The sequence below is a fragment of the Gasterosteus aculeatus genome, chromosome 8 (genome assembly GCF_964276395.1).
Source record: "Gasterosteus aculeatus chromosome 8, fGasAcu3.hap1.1, whole genome shotgun sequence".
In the NCBI taxonomy this organism is placed as follows: Eukaryota; Metazoa; Chordata; class Actinopteri; order Perciformes; family Gasterosteidae; genus Gasterosteus; species Gasterosteus aculeatus.
In genome coordinates this window covers 6,126,840-6,149,223 of record NC_135695.1, presented here as the reverse complement: position 1 = coordinate 6,149,223, position 22,384 = coordinate 6,126,840, and the positions used below count along the sequence as shown (strand labels likewise).

At 44.0% G+C, this 22,384-nt stretch overlaps 1 protein-coding gene across 2 annotated transcripts; it reads left to right on the top strand.

Annotated features, from left to right (window-relative positions):
• The first annotated feature begins 1,175 nt into the window (after window positions 1-1,175).
• Window positions 1,176-22,066, top strand: LOC120824384 (desmoplakin). 2 transcript variants are annotated; one of them, XM_040185193.2, is made up of 24 exons: window positions 1,176-1,951; window positions 3,394-3,481; window positions 4,273-4,394; window positions 4,501-4,654; window positions 5,334-5,459; window positions 5,874-5,933; window positions 6,033-6,200; window positions 6,497-6,601; window positions 6,701-6,796; window positions 7,589-7,714; window positions 7,951-8,103; window positions 8,447-8,601; window positions 8,693-8,819; window positions 8,957-9,143; window positions 9,642-10,024; window positions 10,142-10,320; window positions 10,502-10,640; window positions 10,892-11,085; window positions 11,443-11,605; window positions 11,694-11,777; window positions 11,854-11,961; window positions 12,093-12,191; window positions 12,589-13,053; window positions 15,272-22,066. In XM_040185193.2, exons 1-24 carry the CDS (start codon window positions 1,425-1,427, stop codon window positions 21,512-21,514), a joined length of 10,251 nt encoding a protein of 3,416 aa, XP_040041127.2. In that variant the 5' UTR covers window positions 1,176-1,424; the 3' UTR covers window positions 21,515-22,066. The 2 variants fall into 2 exon arrangements, with proteins under 2 accessions (XP_040041127.2, XP_040041126.2); XM_040185192.2 differs by having other exon boundaries at window positions 12,589-14,382.
• Window positions 22,067-22,384: the final 318 nt, after the last annotated feature.

Here is a 22,384-nt window from a genome sequence, read left to right as displayed (position 1 = left end):
CCTTGACATGAGACATCCTCCTGAGGGGCAGAAAGGTTTTCACAAGTTTATCCTTGTTCTCTAAATAATATTTGACCAATCGTGAAACTAGAAAACTCAACCAACGTTGCTGTCACTCAAGAGCAGCCGTCAAACAGGTTTTTTCCTTACCAGTTCCACCCATTTACTGGAGGCCAGGGTTTGCGTGTGCGCTACATTTACACCCAGTGCTAATATTTTAGCACCAGAGGCAGAATGACAGTGTCAAAGTGACAGTGTCAAAGGCACGATGGGCAGGGTTTGTCAGTTAGTCAACATTTTTTTAACACAACTTTCAAAGTTGGCCCCTCCTCCCCTGCTCACCGGGGGCTATGGTGCTCGTTGGGCGGGTGAAAGCTGACTCCAGACACACACCCGTTTCGGAGCGAGCTTTTTCCACTTGGTGTGTCACCTTGTTGTATATATTCAGCGTTGTGTTTGCCAGTCTTAACATCTTCCTCTTTAAGCTGCGCTTACAAACTAAATCGAAGGTTGACACCCAGAAAGATCCACAGAGAAATTATAAAATGCAGGCAGAGGGCCAGGTCTATAATAAAGCACACTTCAGGGAGACAAGAGCACATAGTTGATACATTTTTTGTTAAGAAGATATTGCAGGTTTTTCAACATATCAAAACGTACATAAAAGGCCTGCAAATACATGTTTAAAAGAAAATGTACATTTTTTTGTGCAAATGTACATTTTTTTGTTCTATTTTTTGAATGATCAATGCATTTATTTGAGCTTTATTTGCAAGTAAAAGTTTGCAAGACACGCACACATTTCCCATTATTGTTTGGACACAATGCATTACAGGTCCTTACCTAAACCGTATACATCTTCATACCTCCTTGACCCCACCCTAATCATCAATCAATTAATTAATGTAAAACCCATTTTAACCTTCAACTTAAAACCAATTTGCAAACAGCCTTTTGAAGCTGTCAGGACCAGGCTACATGTCCTCACTTTCTGATGTGCACTCCAAATAACCTAAAGTCTAAACATTTTTTTTTTACATTTTAGAAAATCTTAACTTTTTTAAAGCCGTCCTCACTGTCCAAAATATAAGTAATAAGAATAATGAAGCATTTTTTATGTATAGTAACCTTTCAAAAAGAGCTTTGTTGTGAAACCCCCTTTGGCTCCCACGTAGATCTCTCAGCTGAAACACGCCTTTCGCCTCCAGCTGAGTTTGAAGGGGAGGTTTTTAGACTCAGCGGCTTGGGGAGGGACCAGGAGGTGTGGTCACCAGCCGGCAAACCTTTTCCTCCCTGCCCGCTGCTCTCCAGCGGCAGTCTGGCCGAGGGATCAAGTCTGACGGGTCGACAGAGAGACTGCCTGCCTGCTCAGTCCCTCTTGGTGGATTCCACGGAGCCGCTTCGGCTGCCGTTTCAGTGCCACAATGAGTATGTACGGGTCCCAAAGGGCCCTGAACATGGGCGACAGGGTCGGGTCCAAAGGCAACTTGACTGGCACGGGGCCCCAGTATTACTCTCAGAGTGAGCTCGTGCACGCAGGCGGAAATGGGTACGATACCTACCTTGACGGATACAACATCATGAACTTCTCAAAGTCCTCTGGAGGTGGAATGGCGAACGCAATGCTGAGCGGCGCGGGAGGCGCAATGATGAGCGGCACGGGAGGCAGAATGGCGAGCAGCATGGGAGGCGGAATGGCGAGCGGCATGGGAAGCGCAATGATGAGCGGCACGGGAGGCAGAATGATGAGCAGTACAGGAGGCGGAAAGATGAGCGGCATGGGAGGCGGAATGGCGAGCGGCATGGCAGGCGGAAAGATGAGCGGCATGGGAGGCGGAATGGCGAGCGGCATGGCAGGCGGAATGATGAGCGGCATGGCAGGCGGAATGATGAGCGGCATGGGAGGCGGAGAATCAGGCGGAACGATGAGCCAGAAAGTGGGAGGAATGAGGTATGACTTCATTTTATGGTTTACTTTACAACTATTTGATCTGCGGACTCCTCGCAGCCGCCCGTCGCCTGTTTGTGTGAACCGGGGGCCCCTCTCTGCAGGGAGGATGCATGCCAGCACGGAGAGCCGCTCTTCCCTGTCAATTATTAATCATGACAGACTGTTTAATCCCAGTATTCATTTCGGCCTTGCACAACCTGTGTAGACGTGGTAGTCCATAAATAAATAAAAACGCAGGCAATTGCGGCTCAAACAAATGTACAAATGCATCATCATACTTGTGCAGAAGTCTTGATACTAAAGAGGGATTTGCTGCAGTCTTCCATGCAGATTTAAACATTGCAAAATTGCATTACAAAAAAAAAATGGCTGGTTTGCACACATAGTTCTTTTGAGGAGTTACCACCAGACTTACATTGATGGCCTATAGAGTGACAACAGAACCAAGCAGCACTTAATTAAATTATAACTGCAGATTGTTTATAATCAGCAGAGCAGCTCATTGCAGAATCCCTTAGTCTGATTTATAGTTCACATTGAACTGCTTAGTTCCCTCCACTGCAACAGCTTGTGTCTGTTTCAGACCCTGTGCACTGCCACCCACAGGGGAAATATGCTACTGTAGTACTTTCAATTAGTTCCTCCGGTAACCAATCATTTGTTATTAATCTCATATGGTGGAATTTCTAATATTTGTTACAAGGTATTTATTCAGGCCTTCTGAATAGAAAAGTTTGGATTTTCATTGACGTTTTTGATTCAAGGTATTTTTCTTGTTCTGAAAGTGTGCGTTAGTTTCGGGCATGATTTGTGTGTTGTATTGTTATTGGCACGCATATTGGCTAAAGTAACAAGAAGTTGTGAAATGCCATAGATATATCTAACTCAAAGGGTGACCTTTTTAATAAAAGATCCTTATTACATTTTGGTTTATGTCATGCCAACCCAGTCTCACAGCAAAATGTGTAATAGCTACGTTGTGAAACTTGGTATTCCCGCGCTTTCTCCCCAAAATCATGACAATACGTTTTATTTTGGCCTATTCATTTACGTTGCCTTGCAACTACGTCACTAGAAACTAATAAACGGAAGGTCTTCTACATTCGCTGATTGAAGATTATGAAAATATAACGCATACTTCTCGCTAGAAATGCCATCGAAATGCATACAAATGCTGATTTACAGATAATAGACCGACAGTCCTAGCTAGCCAGCTATTACACGTTTTGCTGTGAGACTGGGTTGCTCATATGCTGAAAGAGACGCCAAGATTCGGTGTTTTCCTTAACTACTGCATATAAGGATTGTTTCATAACAGGAACTGCTTGCAAGGTCGACAACGAGTGGAGCACTGGCCAAACTTGTGATGGATAATGCCTTGTATTACAGTCATTATAGTAGCCTGCATGGTGGTAATGAGTTTACTCTGCTGCTCCCTGCAGTGCCTCGAGTTCCATCCACCAGAAATCCATGATCCTGCAGGCCCAGTGCCAGGAATACCTGATGAAAGCCGAATACGCCCTGCAGTCTGTGAGTCATGCTTAGCTTTGTAACGCTATTTCCCCCCCATCAGTAGAGGTTTGAAAAGCCTGTCTCAATGTCTTTCTTCCAAAAGAAGATGATTGTGTTGCAGCTTCCCTTCGGTGGAAGAAAGAAACAATTACAGGAATGTTGTAAATTAAGTCACTGGATGAGTGGCCTTTGAATATTTCTCTGTTGGCTTAGTTTGTAAAGCAAAACCCCCTTGAGCAGTATAGTGTCCATTTTACATTTTGCAAACACTTAACAGAAGACACACACACACCTCAGCTCCTTGCGGATGAGCAAAACATATCATTGTGTGCTTTGTTTGACGAAGTGGTTGTGTAATATATTAGCTCTCATTTGAATGAAATGTGTAGAATCCTTTTGTGGATATTTACTCAAATTATTTCCTTTCAAAAGTCTTTTAATTCTTCCTATTTTCAGTCAGTTTTCTTTTTCAACAGGAGTTTTCTCCATGAATTTGACCTTTTTCTCGTGCAAAAAAAGTTGGTTTAGAGCAAAAGTACTGCGTTTGGCTCATTTTCATTGACAGATACTAGAGAACTGAATAGGAAAACACTGTTGGATGCTTATAGACCCTGAATACATTTGAAAAAAGTGACAACGCCTTTTGATCCTAGATAGGTTTGAACATACAAAAATACATATACATATACATTTCAACGTAGAAAGACACCTTCCATTGTAAATTGAGTGAATGCATGCTTTGCATTTGTCTTTCAGTGGTTTTGTACACCTCCATGAGTGCTTTGTTCCTTGCTCCTTGTACCTTGCAGGGCAGCAACACGGGTGAGGTAGAGCACTACATGATGATGGCCAAAGAGATCATTGAGCAGCTGAAGAGCTGCGCGGTGGACTTGAGAAAACTGGGACAACCCAATGACGACGTAGTCAGGACGTAAGGAAGACTTCCCCCGTTCTCTCCTCTTCTTGTGACTCCTGTGTATCTGTAGCTGAAGTTATTATTATTCTTTTTTTTATATTTCTTTTATCCCATCCCTTAGTGTGGAGATCTGTAAAGACCAGCTGAAGGGGGTTCACATGGCCATGACCGGCTCCATGCCGAGGAGGAGGAGGAGCAACAGAGGGAGTTCCGGCGCCTGGGAGGAGCCTGGAAGGAGCTTCCAAGATGCCATGGCCTGGATTGCACAGCAAAAGGTGCACACACACACACACACACACACACACACACACACACACACACACACACACACACACACACAGCTGCTTGTAAGTGTAGAATCACCGCTGACATTAAGAACTAAATTCATCCTAGATTTGTTAATACACCAATTGACTGACTGAATGAGTTTTGTATTTTTAAGACACCACTTTGGTTTACATTGCTATTGTTGAAAAGGGAATAGAATTCAAGTTCATCGATACTTAAAAACTACATTTTAAATGCGGTGTCACTGACAGATCTCATTAAACCAGAATACCATGCACACAGAGTTTACACATGTCTTCTGCTATGAGTTGTCAGATATGTGAGCTGTTCATGATCGTGGAACAATTCTTTCAAACGAGAAAAACAAGATTACAAATTGTGTAGCAGTAGGTCTAAAAATTTGGGAGTGGCCTATTGAAGAAGGCTTTGTTATGGGTTATTTTGGTGAAAAAGCTGAGGAATTCATTAAGTGAAAAATCTAGCTTGTTTCTCTGCCACCACCTGCTGGTGACATTCATGCACATCCAAGACAGGTTTAAGAAAACGCATCAAATGCTTTTCTCCGGGCTGCAAAAAAGTTAACTTAAAGGACGCGCTTTCAGTCACACAACGTCTTTTTCATGGTTTGTCTCTGCTTTCAAAATAGAATGTTTCTTTTCATTTCAGCGTCTGATTGAAACTTCTTCTTGGGGAGAAGATGCTAGCGCAATCGACCAGCAGCTCATCAGCCACCACAACTTTCACAGCTCCATCCAGAGGAGCGTTGAGGTGGAGCGAGCCAGAGACGACCTGGTGGGTTCAGTCTGCACATTCACCGCTGCTGCTGGGATGAAAAAATGCCAATTCATTATTGAATTAAATGCACATGCACTTGCATTTCTATTTTTTAGAGAAAAACACTTAAGTGGTAAATGGTTGATAAAGTATTGGCACCTTGGTGGTTCACTGTTAAGTATAAAGCTTGGAGACATGCAAAAACAAATTGATGGAAGCAGCAAAGTCCAAGTCATCCTTACTTGTAGTTCCTAATATGTTTCAAGCTCCAAAGTTATGAGATCCTGCAGATCCAATGAGGCACCTCGGTATCATCTCTTGTGAGGTTCCCCTGACTCATAAACGCTCCCATGTTTCAAACTCCACAGGCTATTTTCAGATCACTTCTTAAGTGTGTCTTTCACTAATTTAGGTTGATTATTTTCCCCCCAGAATAAGAAAGGAGACAAGGGCAATCTTCACGCTCTGGACCAAGAATGGGACAGTCTGCAGGTGAAAGCAAAGACAATACTCTGTAGCTAATCACCTCTTGTGTTGTGTATATTTACGGTGAATTGCTGTATTTAAACATACTCTCTTCTCCCCTGCTAGAAAATGTCGTTTGGACGGACCAAGCAGCTGCAAGACCTTAAGCAGATCATCCAGGATATGTCCAAAGAGATCATGTGGGTGAACGACAGGGAGGAGGAGGAGCTGATGTTTGACTGGGGAGACAAGAACATCGACCAGTACATCCCCCGCAAGCAGGAGAGCTACTCGGTAAGCAAAGCAATTCCAAGTTCAGAGGTCCAATTGGATAAAGGGCCGAATTGGTTTCATTTTCATGCCTCCCTAGAGTCAGTCGATTCATTTTTTAGAGCTTCTTTCAAGTTGCTTAAAGTTTCCCGTGAGTGTAAAATACGCTGATGCCTTTCTATGAGGTTAATCTGCATCTCATCAGGGAGCCATCATCTGTTATAATGCTCCAGCCAGTCATCATCTCAGAGAGTCTTCCTCCAACTGAATCGTGCTGTTTTCTGTCCCCTGTGATTACTGAACCTCCTGTTGTGTAACAGAAACTGATGAGTGCCCTGGAGGAGAAAGAGAAGGACCTGAATAAGCTGACAACCAGAGTGGATAACCTCCTGAAGAACAACCACCCAGCGTCAGACAAGATCCAGGTATGGACCGATCCCTGCTTCATCTGACAGTGTTTGCATGCAGCTATAAGTGGGAGATTAATCTTTACGGTTTCTGTTTTCCTTGTCCGTGTCTATCAGGCTTACAGGGACACTCTCCAGACGCAGTGGAGTTGGCTCCTTCAAATCACCAAGTGCATTGATGTTCATCTGAAGGAGAACGCAGCTTACAACCAGGTTACATGAAACGACATTAAACTTGAAGACACCCTTAATACATAGCTGTATATTAACAATTGATTGAATTACTATGTGTATAGTGTGTTAACTATTGTGATGATTGGTTCAGTCTCATCAGTGTTGTTTTTGGCAATTAAGTTCTGATGAATTCACTGTAAATAACTTGCCCAACATCAAAAGACAGACGAGCTTAGCCAGTAGGTTGTCAGCAAAACACTTGTTTATTTTCATGGTATGAAAAGGACAATGTGGTAAACAGCAATGGATGCCCAGGCTTAACTCTCACATCCATCCATCCATCCATTGTCAAACCGCTTATCCTGCACACAGGGTCGCGGGGGGGCTGGAGTCCATCCCAGCCAACTTCGGGCGATAGACAGGGTACACCCTGGATTGGTCGCCAGCCAATCGCAGGGCTACACAGAGACATACAACCATTCACACTCACATTCACACATCTACGGGCAATTTAAAGTCCCCAATCAACCTGATCCCCAGAGCATGTCTTTGGACTGTGGGAGGAAGCCGGAGAACCCGGAGAGAACCCACGCAGACACAGGGAGAACATGCAGACTCCACACAGAAAGGCCACTGGGCGGAATCGAACCCAGGACCTTCTTGCTGTGAGGCGACAGTGCTAACCACCACGCCACCGTGCCGCCCTTTTAACTCTCACATAACAACTTCAAACATAAGGCCTTCGATTGATGCAAAAGGAAAGTATGATGTCATTAATGTGCGCCTGTCTTGACATAATGTATCTCTAACAATGTCTTCTCTGTATCTCAGTTCTTCAAAGAGGCCGATGAGACGTACAGCAGTCTGCAGAAGGATCATGAGACGATCCGTAAAAACTTTCTCTGTGACAAGGACACTTCGCTGGAGAACCTACTGGAGCTCCAAAGGGGACTCGAGGTACAACAGATTTTTTTTTTTTAAAGTCTCCTGTAATGTCACAATATCTGTAGATGGTCTCACCACTCACTATTATTTTGGTTTAAGCAAGTTTTGTCCTTTTGCAATTGTCTTCTTGTTCTAATCTCTTCCAAGTTTTAACATTTCTACATTATATGTATCAACAGAACATCAATACTTTGTAATCATTATTATCACTGATCTGCATTATCACCATTGTTATTGATTACATCCAGAGAGAGAAGGAGAGGATTATGGAAAACAAGAGGCAGGTCCAACGGCTGGTCAACAAGTCCAGAGGCATCGTGAGACTGAAACCCAGAAACCCCGGCGAAAGGAGCAGCACCCCGGTCATTGTCAAAGCCCTGTGTGACTTCAAACAAGACCAGGTCGGTTGTCCAAGCATCACGTCACGTATACTCACCGCTGGTAATTAAATCCTCTTGGTATGCCCGATGCCAGGGCGGCTTCCGAATGAATCAAGCCATCGTGCCGAGCAGCCAAGGAAACGGATCACAGAAAACAACACATTTCAGTTTATTGCCTGTTTTGAGTTCAAACACTGGGAGGCTAGTGAGACTAAAAACAAACCAAAGTAGATGACATCATCACTTTTCATGCATCCATTTGTGCCGACCTTTAACACGTTCTAAGCCTTGTCGTGTGAAGCCAGAATTGATTCGTTCTTTTAATGTATTCGTTGATGATATGTATTTTTATTGGAATCCACAGATTGTGATCTGTAAGGAAAATGAGGCCATCCTAAAGGACAACAGTCAACGCAGTAAGTGGGACGTTACGGGTCCCGGGGGACTTGATATGTCGGTGCCCTCTGTGTGCCTGATCGTGCCACCCCCCAACCCACACAGCGTCAGTCTAGCCAACAAGTAAGCTGCAAACATGTTTTTTGGCGCTGGGAAGAAGACACCTTGTTGTTGTGAACTTAAGTTTGAAATGTTGTCTCCGCGCTTTCCAAAGGAACGAGCAGTACTTCGATGCCATCCTGTCGATCTGGAATCAGCTGTACATCAACGTTAAGAGTCTCATCGCCTGGCAGTACTGCCTCCTGGACATCAGGAAAATCAACTCCCTCACAGTGTCCATGGTAAAGTCGGCCTCTACAAATACAAGTATCATCACAGGAGTGCTTTGATTGAAGTCCATTTACATGCTTTTAGGTTCCTGGTGTTGGTTTTGGTTACAAGTCAAACTCAATGCTGGTTTGTTTGCGTTTATGTTCAGCTGTCCAAAATGCGGCCTGATGAATACCGTCATCTTATCAAGAGTCTGGAGACTCGCTATGAGGAGTTCATACTGAACAGCTACAACTCCCAGATGTTTGCTGACGACGATAAGAGAAGCATTGAGAACCAGTTCAACGGAGCTCAGAGCCATTATGAACAGCTGCTGGTGCAGCTGCCTCAATACAGTCAGTATTACCACACATTTAAACCTCTCACCCCAGTTTGGATTTTATTGTTGTGATAAAAAGATTATTCACTGAACGTGTATCAACGCAGTAAAAAGGCAAGAGGACTGTGTTCTTGTGAATATAATACATTTTTGGTATAGAATTATAATTTAGTGTGCATGTTTTTAGGACTTTATCAGTGAAACAGAAATGTTCATCATCATTTCTTTAGTCACCTTTACCACCAATGTTAATTTCTACTTCCATGGTTTTGTCTCTGCACCTGTATCAAATATTTGAGGAGAAAAACAAAAATGTGAAAGAAATTGCTTATTCTTAAGAAAGTCGTTAATATGTGTGATGTTTTTTTTGAAGCATTAGAATAGAAAACACTCACATAATCTGGACTCAGTTCTCTAATAACTATATTAAGTATGTGTAAGATTACAAGTGTGTTACCAAAGAATCATCTTCACCTTCTACTGTTATGAAAACAAATCTCGTTTCTATTCACAGTACATCAGGGACAAATAGAGATACAGCAAGCAGAGCTGCAAGCGGCTGAAGCCAGAAGGCTTGAAGAGGAAGCCAGGATGCGCGAAGAGGCCGGGAGGCGTGAAGAAGAAGCAAGGAAGCTCAAAGAAGAGACCGGGAAGCTCGAACAAGAAAAGAAATGTAAAAAAGTGAAGAAAAAGGAGGTGTTAAAAAAGGTAAAGGTGACCCAAAGTACTGCCTCCTCCACCTCCACCTCCACCTCCTCCTCCTCCCGCAGCTTAACTGAGCTGCATGCGCTCAGACTCAGGCTGGATGGCGGCGAGGACACGCTGAGTCAGCACGTTCACGTCTGCCTCGGCGACGACGGGATGCACGACTGTGGACTCAAGATCTCTCAGTTAGAGGTAGACGCGAAAACCCGTAAATACAAAAGAAAGACAGGCATGCATTATTTTAACAATTGATCTTATTTGAAATGTGCATTTAGTGAAATGAGTGGACCTGTGTGTGTGTCCCTGCAGACGGTGCAGCGTGATGTCCAATCGATGCATGACGAGTACCTGCGTCTGAAGGAGCAAATCTTGATGGAGCTGGAGGGCATGAATGATTCCGATAAAGCCCAGTTCCTCCGCAGTGAGATTGGAGTCATTGACCAAAGACTCGGCAGTCTGGAGAGCAGCTCGTCCGCTTACCTGCAGCGGTAAGCAGCACATTAAAGTGCATTAAATATGACCTTCTCTTTTTCTGCCAAAACCCCAGGCTGACAGTATATATATACATTTACATATACAGTGTGTAAATACTAAACTAGATGTATGGATCTCACACATTCTTCAAAAAAAGGACTATGTATCCAACCATGATTTCTTCCTCTCTATCAGGCTGCAGGCTCTAAGGGACTTGCTTGACAGTGTGGCGCAAGCTGAAGACATAGTGAAAGTTCATGAGGCGAGACTGACGGAGAAAGAGACCACTTCTCTGTCGCACACTGAAGTGGAGGATTACATGTTGACCCTACAGGTAATTACAGGTTTCTTTTGGTGCTAGAATTGCTGCAGTTCTCTGGAAGTTAACTTTTTATGTATATTGCACAAGTAGAAAATGCTCGATGCTCGGAAAGATAACCACTGTATGAATGCTTGGCCAGTTGAATCAGTAAAGTTGATGTGAAAAAGAGTTCCCCGATGTATCCCCCGATTCTTCAAAAAGCAATTTGACAGCTTGTCAGGGACGTCGCATTCAACTGTCTCCGGTGTCTTGTTGATGCCTAGAATGTTAAAGCAGAGCTGGATGAAAAGGAGGGTGTCCTGGTCTCTATGGAGGCGGACTTGGCCAAGGCCAGCCACTGGAACAACCAGGTGGGCGGGCCCTTCCAGAGGTGTGACATGATGCTGTCCAAATACACCGAGCATGTTAACCTGCTGTCAGACCGCTGGAGACGAATCCACGGGCAGATTGACACGAGGTATGTCTCCCTATTGTTCTGATGTTAATCCATGTTAAACCTAACCCAACAATTTACTATTACACCAAGATCAGCCAGTTGATTCCTCCAAATGCATTTTGTGCTGTGGCAACTTGTGATGTCCATTTTTTTTTTTTTACCAATGAATTGATTTATTGAAAGATCACAGGATTCATTTATTCTGAAAACAGTGTTGTTGTTTTTAACAGCCCTTAATACAGCACAACCCCGTTACACACGCATGCACCTACAACTCTCTCTGTCTTCCTCTCTGTGTCTCACATTAATCAATACTTTCTACTGTAAAGCGTGCTGAAGGTGGGTTGCTTGATTATGCTATTTCCCCTTTCTTACCAGAGTCCAGGACTTGCAGTTGTATAACCCTCAGCTGCAGCACTACAAGCAAACCAGCAGCTCCCTTATTGAATGGATTGACGCCACAAAGAAGAAACAAGATGCCCTGCAGGCCACCAAGATAGAGAGCATCCCAGCACTGACAGATCATATTAACCACCAGAAGGTTTCCTGTTCATCCTTTCATTGCTATCGATTCATTTGGTTATTTCCATATGCTTTCAAGTCAACTGACATTTTTGTATTATTTCAAGGCCCTGAACGCAGAAATCAAAGCGAGGAGGGAGACAGTGGAGAGCGTGCTGAAGGACAATGAGCTCTGTGCGAACGCTATCAAGGTAAAGAGGCATACGTATAAACTGCCTTCAAACTCATTAAAATCATTTATTGATGTATTATCATTTTGTTTTACAGGACTATGAAACGGACCTGGTCTCTTACAGCTCCGGTTTAGAGACTTTGCTCAACATCCCCATCAAACGGACGATGCTAAAGTCACCATCGATGGATCTTAATTTGGAAGTAATAAAACCAGATTGGAACAGTTGTCTTATTGAAACAAGGGAGCTTCTGAAAATGTTTTCCCGTTTATTCTCGTATGAATTTGCAAAGTTCAGTTATCTAAATGTATCTGTGGCTTGTCTTTGTCTCAGGCCACACAACTACAAACCAGTTACATGGAGTTGCTCACTCATTCTGATGACTACTACAAATTCCTGGGAGAGCTGCTCAAAAACATGGAGGAGCTCAAGGTATTACTGTTGTGTTTTGTAGTTCTTTGAATATTTGTGCTTGCTTTATATTCTTTCACATTCTTGTTTTTTCTGTTTCTAAAAATGTTTGCTTTCAAAAATAAATTGCTGCAGTATTTCTAAATGTTTTTATGTGAGTTAATATACATATTTATTCAGTGGTTAAGTTCAATGTTTTAATTGCAAAATGCTTTCTAACAGTATATCAGCATCAGGTTGTTGCACTGTGACCAAAACACCAGTAATGCAGGTTTAAAGAAGTTATGGATGTTGAGTATTTTTATGAATCATCTAAATTCTCTTTGTTAGAGCGTTTTCTTTAATAAGCGAAGGGAAATGTGCTTGATTAGTTCTCAAAAGTACCACTGCATTTATCTTTGCTTCATCTTGCTTTCAGATCCGTAACACCAGAATTGACCTGTTAGAGGAACAACTCCGGCTGTCTAGGGAGGAAATACAAGACCGCAACAACAAGAACAAAAGTCTGGAAGAAACTGTTTCCAGTTACCGGGTGGAGTTGTCCAGCTCACAGAACAAGCTGCTGCAGAACAATGCCACCAGGGACAACCTTGACTCCACTCAGAGAAGGCTGGCAGACCTCAATGAAGAGGTGACAAATCTCAACTACTTGCTTGAAGAAGAAAAGACAAAGAGGAGGCTGGCGGAGGATCGCTGCACTACGCAACAGGATGCATACGAGTTAAGGCTGAGGCAGAGGCAGGAGGAGCTGGAGACGGTCAGCTGGTCCAAGACAGAGCTTGAGAAGAGTGGGGCAAATAAGGACTATGAGATCGAAAAGCTGCGGCAGCAGCTGGCTGATGGGGAAGCGAGGATCAAGGAGCTACAGAAGGAGATGTCTAAGGTAAGGAGCCAATTCAGTACAGAGATAAGTAACTTAAAGCTCAGCTATGAATCCCAGATCCACGTCAGCCGCACAGATATCCAGAGGCTGGCGGCCCAGAGGGAGGATGATACAGCTGATCTCCAGCTGCAGAAGGACCGGTTGGAGGCGGAGAGAAGAAATCTAGAGGAGGAGCTCAGGAGTCTCCGGGTGTCTCTGAGTATGGCTGAAGAACATAGGATGAGGGCAGAGGAAGAAGCTCGCAGCCAGCGGGCTGTCATCACAGAGGAAGGGCGCAGGAGGAGAGAACTGGAGAGTCAGGTGGAGGGGCTGTTGAGGCAGATGGACGAGGAAAACAGCCAATATACAGAGGAGCTGGCTCAAGTCATGAAGAGCCTGCAGGACAAAAGTGAGGAGCTGGCCTACACTGCACATAGTCTGGAGGAGGAGACCCGCAGGAGGAGAACTGTAGAGGAAGGGCAAAGTGTGCTTGAACAGACCATGGCACAGCTGCAGGTGAAGCTAACCAGTTCGTCAATGATTGCTACCCAGCTGGGGGAGTGCGAGGAGGAGCTTCAGAAGATGCGCTTGGAGCTGGAAAGGGAGAGCAGGGAGCGAAGCAGAGTAGAACAAAATATGAGCAGGTTACAGGGACGCATGAAGGACCTTCAGGCTGTGAGAGATGGGCTCGAGAGCCAAGTGGAAAATCTGAGAAAGGCGAACCAAGAGGAAGTGTCCAGAAGAAGGGACGTAGAAACAGAGCTGGAAAACAACACCATGGCCATGGCAGACTACAACAGCACCATTACCGCACTACAGCAGAGCCAAGAACATACCAGCGCGTTAGAAAAGAGAGGGGAGGAAGAGCGTCTTAGGTTACAGGAGGAGTTGGAGAGAAGCTTGAGACAAAACAAGACCTCTGCAGAGCAGATAACCCAACTGAGTGCCGAGCTGAAGGCCTTGCAGCAACAACACCTCCAGGAGCAGGCCAGAGGCAAGGAGGCAAACCTCAGGAGTGAGGGCCTGTACAGAACCATAGAGGAGAAGAGTAAATCACTGAACGAGAACTCTGTTGAGCTTCAAAGGCTAAAGGAGATGACAGAAACCCAGACCAAAGAGAGGCTGAGGCTGGAGGCAGAACTAAGGACCACACAACATGATAAAGATGAGCTCTTGAGATCCAAACAGGGATGTGACAATGAGCTCTCCTCCCAGATCTCTAGTCTGGAACTGCAGCTGCAAGCCAGTGAGCGCAGTAATGTAGATTACCGCAACCTGGTGTCAGAGCTTTCATCGGAGAGGAAGAAACTCACGTTGGAAACTGAGAAAATACAAAAGCAGGCCACCGAGGTACATGGCAGTTTGGCAATAAGACTACTCTTGTTTCCAAATCAAACTCCTAATTTGGATCAAGTAGCTATTAGTGTCTTTACCCAAACTTCTGCCTGCATGCCGGAATACCTATAGATCCCCCTCCCACTTAGAAACTCTGATTTGAATATTGCTGTATGTGTTCAAATAAACTTGCATGTTAATCACTTGCATGAAAATATAATCTGTGACCTGATGACACTGTGCAAAGATTTGCAGTCTGCATGCTTCTTTTGCCTTTTGATCTTACCCAGATTCCATAGTTTCTGCTGGTCCTCAGTTGGATTTCTGTTTTCATATTATTGCATTTTTATGGTCTTTAGAAAACCTTTTTGAAAACGTGTTCAAAGGGCACTGGTATACATTTAAAATATACAAAGGATTTTACAGTATTGGAAGCCACTATTCTTGCAAGTTTACACCAGTCAATTCAAATTGATATATTGGCATTATGTATTTTTGACATTTCTTGGATAGTATATAGTAACTATTCCAATCCCAAACTATTCCAATCCCAAACTATTCCAATCTGTACTTTGAACAGATTGGACTAGTAACTATTTAAGAAACAGAAATCTGTGCTTCTAGCAAAATTAATTGATTACCCGTAGGTATGTTTGCTGTTCTTCATAGTATTTAAGCTTACCGTCACGGTTTACCAGCACCAGTACATATTTAGGTGCAGTTCATTCGGATAACAGAATGATGATTCTTTCATTTATATCCAAAACTGTTCTATCCTATCAATTGTATGCTTGTATACTGTGATGTAAATTGCAAACAACAAATGCAGTTCTTGAAATGCCCAGTCAATGTGTCAATGTTTTTCTGACTAACCTTTTGTCTCTCTGCTTTTTTTTTTCTGCAGACAACAGCCTCGATGCTATCCATTCAATCCCAGTACAGTGTGATTGTGAACGAGAGAGATGCTCTTTTGCTGAAACTGCAACTGTCAGAAAAGGACAGCGATCGCTACCAAAGGCTAGAGGAGGAACTCAGTCGCATTAAATTGTCACAAGACTCTGAGCTTCACAATAGGCAGCGTCTGCAGGAGGAGAACGAGAGGGTTAAGAGGGATTTGGCTTACTGGAAGGACCAGTATGATAGTAAGCAGGGCCTGATGAGGGAATATGACACAGAAAAGGAACGTCTGGAGAGGGAAAATAACTCCTTGAAAAGTGAGATGGAGAAGCTGATGAGGGAACACAGGGAGCTTGGTGATTCATATAAAATAAGGCTATCAGCAATGGAGAAGAAACAAGAGGTAGCTGTCATCAATAGGGAGCCTCCAACCTTGGATGCCTCCACTCTGTTTTTTGACGGAGTCCGTAAGCCAGTCACAGCAAACCAGTTGCTTGATTGTGGTGTTTTGGACAAACCAACAGTCAACCAGCTTGTGAAGGGTCAAAGGACTGTCCCTGATGTGTCTATTGACAAAAAGGTCAGTCTCAAAGGTACCGGCCCAATAGCTGGGGTGGTAATTGAGGGTCTTAAAGGTCCAGGGTCTGTTACAGGACCTATGTACAAAATGAATTTCACAGAAGCAAAGAAACAGAATCTGCTACCTCCAGATAGCATAGCCCTGCTATTGGATGCTCAGGCTGCAACAGGCCACATAATTGACGCCAGGACTAATCAAAAGTTGACAGTTGAAGAGGCATGTGATCAAGGTGTGGTTGATGAAGGTGACAGAGCGAGGTTACTAGCAGCAGAAGCTGCAGCTGTAGGATATCGTGATCCTGGCACAGGCAAACCCCTTTCAGTGTTTCAGGCCATGAAAAAGGGGTTGATTGACAAGAACACAACACTGCGTCTGCTACAAGCCCAGGAGTCTGTGGGGGGCATTTTAGATCCTGTACTCAGTGTGTTCCTTCCCCAAGACACAGCTATTGAGCGTAACCTTATTAATGAAGAGATATGTAGTGCTCTGAACCAGAGGCCTGAGCTCTATCTAGACCCAGAAAGTGAGGATGGTGCATCCTATCTCTCAATGAAGAGGAGATGTAAGGTCGAGCTACACACAGGCCTTCTGCTTCTCCCTGTCTTTGAGAAGTTGAACCCCTTGAAACTTGTCTTCGATGGTGTTCGAAAACCTGTCACAGCCAAGCAGCTGCTTAATTGTGGAGTCCTGGACAAGTCAACATTTGTAGATCTAGAAAAGGGAAAGCAAAATGTCCTAGAAGTGTCTGTTGACAAAAACGTTAATCTGAAGGGGACAGGGCCTATTGCTGGGGTTATAGTAGGCAGTCAAGGCAAAATGTCTTTTTCAGAAGCAAAGAAAAAGTTGCTCATCCCTGAAGATAGTGCAAATTTGCTACTGGAAGCCCAGGCTGCCACAGGTCATATCATTGATCCCAGAAACAATGAAAAACTCACTGTAGAAGAGGCATGCGCCAGAGGAGTGGTTGACATTAGGGAAAGGGACAGATTATTGGGAGCTGAAGCTGCTGCTGTGGGATACAAGGATGGTATTTCCGGCAGGCCTCTCTCAGTGTTTGACGCTATGAAAAAGGGACTAATTGACAAGAAGACTGGGCTACGTCTGCTGCAGGCCCAGGTGTCTGTCGGGGGCATTCTAGATCCCAATCTCAGTGTGTTCCTTCCAAAAGATACAGCGATAAAGCAGAACCTTTTGGATGAAAACCTCCGTCACGCTCTAAAACAGAGTCCTGAGTGTTATCTTGATCCAGAAACTGAGCGTGATGCCAGTTATGAAGCATTGAAAAAAAGATGCAAGACAGAGCCTCACACAGGACTGCTTCTTTTGCCAATTACTGAGAAGCTAGACTCTTCTAAATTGGTCTTTGATGGTGTTCGTAAGCAAGTAACAGCAAGGCAGTTGCTTGACTGTGGAATCCTGGATAAACCAACATTTAACCAACTACTGAAGGGAGAAAAATCTGTACCAGAGGTGTCCTTGGATAAGAAGGTCTTTCTAAAGGGTACTGGAACCATTGCTGGTGTGGCAGCTGGACCTTTAGGGAAAATGTCATTATCAGATGCCAAGAAACAGAGGCTCATGCCCCTAGAAAGTGCAGATTTTCTCTTGGACGCTCAGGCTGCCACAGGACACATCATTGACCTCACAACCAATCAGAAGCTGACAGTAGAGGAAGCCTGTGCAAGAAGAGTGGTGGACAATCGGGATCGAGATAGACTTTTGGTAGCAGAAGCCGCTGCTGTGGGATTCCGTGATCCTAGCACGGCTAACCCTATCTCAGTGTTTGAGGCAATGAAGAAGGGACTGATTGACAGGAAGACTGGGATACGCCTACTGCAGGCCCAGGAATCTGCTGGAGGCATACTTGATCCTAATCTCAGTGTGTTCCTCCCTAAAGAGGCAGCTATCAAGCATAACCTTTTGGATGATGACCTTTATCGGGCCCTAAACAAGGGTCCTGAGTGTTATATTGACCCAGACACTGAGCTGGATACCAGCTATGTGACTTTAAAGAAGAGAAGCAAAACAGAGTCTCACACAGGCCTGATACTTCTACCAATCATAGAGAGAAAAGACGCTTCCAAACTAATGTTTGATGGAATCCGAAAGCAAGTCTCTGCACAGCAGTTATTTGAATGTGGAGTCCTTGACAAGCTAACATTTGACCAACTACTTAAAGGGGAAAAAAACGTACTAACAGTTTCTATGGAAAAGACAGTCTTTCTTAAAGGGACTGGAGCCATTGCCGGTGTAGTAGCTGGACGTGAAGGAAAAATGTCTTTTTCAGAAGCCAAAAAACAGTCACTCCTGCCTGAGGACAGCGCATATTTGCTACTAGAAGCCCAGGCTGCAACAGGCTACATTATTGACCCTAAAACTAACCAGAAGCTGACAGTAGAGGAGGCATGTGCCAGAGGGGTGGTTGACATTAGGGATCGAGACAGATTATTGACAGCCGAGGCTGCTGCTGTAGGCTTCAAGGACCCTAGCTCAGCCCAGCTTCTCTCAGTGTTTGAGGCAATGAAGAAGGGATTAATTGATGGGAAGACCGGGCTACGCCTGCTTCAGGCCCAGGAGTCGGTGGGAGGAATAATTGATCCCAATATCAGCGTGTTTCTCCCCAAAGACATAGCTATCAAGCACAACCTTTTAGATGAAAACCTCCGCCATGCTCTGAAAAAGAGCCCTACGTGTTATCTTGACCCAGAAACTGAGCGTAATGCCACCTATGGGGCTTTGCAGGAAAGATGCAAGACAGAGCCTCAAGCAAGCCTGCAACTTTTGCCACTCTCTGAGAGGTTTGACCCTTCAAAACTAATTTTTGATGGTGTCCGTAAGACAGTCACAGCGCAGCAATTGTTTGATTGCGGGGTCCTGGACAAACGAACATTTAACCAGCTATTGAAGGGAGAGAAAACTATCACAGAAGTGTCGGTGGATATGAAGATTTTGCTGATGGGGACAGGGTCAATTGCTGGTGTGGCAGCAGGACCTTCAGGGAAAATGTCTTTTACAGAAGCCAAAACACAGAAAGTAATGTCATCTGACAGTGCTAACATGCTACTGGAAGCGCAGGCAGCAACTGGTCACATCATTGACCCCAAAACTAATCAAAGACTGACGGTAAAGGAAGCACGTGCCAGAGGAGTTGTGGATAAAGAGGATGAATCAATCTTGTATGCTGCTGAAGCTGCTGCAATAGGTTACAAAGACCCAAATACTGGCAAGCTCCTGTCAGCGGGCCAGGCCATGAAAAAAGGATTAATTGACAAGGACACAGCTTTACGTCTACTTCAGGCTCAAGAGTCTGTGGGGGGTATTTTGGACCCTGTCCTCAGTATATTTCTATCCAAAGACATTGCTATGGATAGGGATCTCATAGATGAGGACTTATATCGGGGCCTGAATCAGCGTCCTCCATGTTATCTGGACCCGGACACCCAACAAGCCACTACTTATGTATGTCTGAAGAAGAACTGCAAGGTAGATCCAAAAACAAGTCTTTTGCTTCTCCCTGAACCTAAAAAGCCACTAACTGTGCAAGGTCTCAGGGGCCAGGTGTCGGTCATAGATCTCGTGGATGCAAACCTTTTAAACCATTCGGATCTGGAGCAACTAAGGGAGGGCAGACTGACAAAGCAGGACATTGAAGACCGCCTGCACTTGTACCTGAGAGGCTCCTCTTGCATAGCAGGGGTTTATGATAATGCAAGTGATAAGATGATGACAATCTATCAGGCCATGAAAAATGGACTGTTGCCACCGGAGACCACTCTGAAACTGCTGGAGGCTCAGGCTGCCTCAGGTTTTATAGTTGATCCTGTCACCAACAATTACCTGACAGTTAGTGACGCCTACAATCAGAGACTGTTTGGGCCAGAGTTTAAAGACAATCTGCTATCTGCAGAGTGGGCTGTGACTGGCTACAGACTGCCTGGCACAAACAAGGTCATCTCCCTTTTTCAGGCCATACAGAGCGGAGGTTTGGTAGAGAGAGATCATGGACTCCATCTACTAGAGGCCCAGATGGCCAGTGGTGGTATAATTGATCCTGAATATAGCCACCGTATTGGCGTGAACATAGCCTACAAGAGAGGTCACTTTGATAAGGAAATGAACCAGTTTCTGACTGGTCAGAATGTTAATAACAAGGGTTTCTTTGATCCCAACACAGAGGAAAACCTAAGTTATCTGGAGCTTAAGAAACGCTGTATCACAGATAGAAAGACTGGCCTCATTCTTCTGCCTATCACAGACAAGAACGATCAAGAGTCGACTCAGAGGAACAGTCGGAGAAAGAGGAGAGTGATAATCGTAGACCCAGAGACTAATAAAGAGATGTCAGTACGTGAAGCGTATGACAAGGGGTTTATTGACCACGATACCTTCCTGGAGCTGTCAGAGCAGGAGTGTGAATGGGAAGAGATCACTATCACTGCTCCAGATGGTTCCAAAAAATTTGTTATCATTGACAAGAAGACTGATAGGCGGTATGATATTACCGAGTTGCTTGAAAAGCGAGTAATTGATCAATCCGATCTAGATAATTACAGATCCCGCACCACCACCCTTGCTGAATTTGCAGCTATCATCGGCAACAAGACCAAATCATCATCACTATCAGCAATGAATTCAAGAACATCAACATCCCCTGGTACATCTTTAGTAACATCATCATCGACTTTAAGAACGTCAACAGCCTCGGTTCCATCGTCAGTGTCATCCTCATCATCATTAGTCCTGTCAAGACCTGCATCACCTACTCTAGCCAAGATGACAACAACAAGAACTACAACTGTCACAGAGCGAAGCGCTTCAAACAGCCGTGTAGCTAGAGACTCGCTTGATTCCCTTCACGGAATATCCAGCGTATGTATCAATCTGGCCTCACCTGTGGAAACAGTAGGTGACCAGGCACCTGTAGGTGCCATCTTTGACACAGACACTATAGAGAAGATATCCATCAGTGAAGCTCTGAATCGTGGTCTGTTGGATTCCATCACTGCTCAGAGACTACTGGAGGCTCAGGCTTGCACAGGGGGAATTATTGATCCCAAAAATGGCCATAGACATAGCATCCAAGAGGCCACACGCCTTGACTTAATAACTGCAGACATGGCTTCAAAGCTTAAGCCTGCTCAGAAAGCCTTCTTTGGCTTTGAGGATGTCAAAACCAGGAAGAAGATGTCTGCTGCTCAAGCCGTGAAGGAGGGTTGGCTACCATATGAGGCTGGGCAGAGGTTCATGGAGTTCCAGTTTGTAACAGGGGGGCTTTATGACCCAGAAATAGGCTCTAGAAGAACCACAGATGATGCTGTGAAATTGGGCTGGCTGGACGAGAGGACACGTCAGAATCTCCACGACATCAGACACCACAAAAAGAACCTAACTTGCCCCAAGAGCAAACTTAAGATATCATACAAGGACGCGCTTGATAATTGTCTGGTGGAGGAAAACAGTGGGTTGAAAATGCTCCAAGCATCATCTGTCTCTTCAAGAGGGATCAGCAGTCCCTACAATGTCTCCTCCGCCCCAGGATCAACCAGCGGCTCCAGGAGTAGCTCAAGACGAAGCTCCCGCAGGAGCAGTGTGGACCTGGGCTCCCCCACTCCATCAACTTTTTACCAGACTCGCACTAGCCTCACTACCTTCTCCAACTCCACTAGATAAATCAAGAACAATCCTATACATTCAGAATCTTTTTTTACAAGTGAATCAGAATCTGTTAATCGTTATGGTTAGAAAAGAACTTTCTTGAATACGTTGAATATGAGGAGGAAAATGTAAAACATAATGTACTTCAAAGACAATGCTCTTCCGGCTTTTTTTTTTTTTATATAGTTTTAGATTTATAGATTAGCTTTAGTGCTGCTATGGATAGTAGTATAATAATTGGTTCACTTAAGTTGCCCTAGATTTCTTATAGACTTTATACACATTTTGCAAATGTATTTTTCAAAATCTTCATTGTATACTATTTCTTTTCAAGCAGTTGCATTGGTAAAAAAAATTGTCTTGTGTTTACAATTATTTGTAATCTGAAATGCCTGCTTTGTGAAAGGAGGGATGCGGGGTTTGGTTATATGTCTTGGCTTAAGTATTATCTTTTTAATATGCTGAATCAGTCGTTAACCATTGTTTTTTTTTAGCTCATAAGCGCTTCTGGTTTTGTAACAGTTCAATAATCTATAACTCAAAATAAAAAAGATTCAGCCTTTTTCACTTGTGGATTGAAAACTGTTTTTATTCATTGTTGGCTTTTATGTACACTTTTGATAGCTACATCATACAGTAGATTTTCACTGGACAGGGACATTTCTTTAGTGTAAGAGAAAAACATTAATGATTTATTTATTTTTTTAAACAAAGAGCTTTGTGTAGGGGTGTGCAAAATACTGTGAAAGAACAAAAGTTGGCTGTATCCACTATAACCTACTCAATCTGTAGTTGAAAGCAGATAGATATATACTTTATTAATTATTAATCCCCAAGGGTAAATGTGTGTGTAATAGTAGCAATACAGTACAGTAAATAAAATGA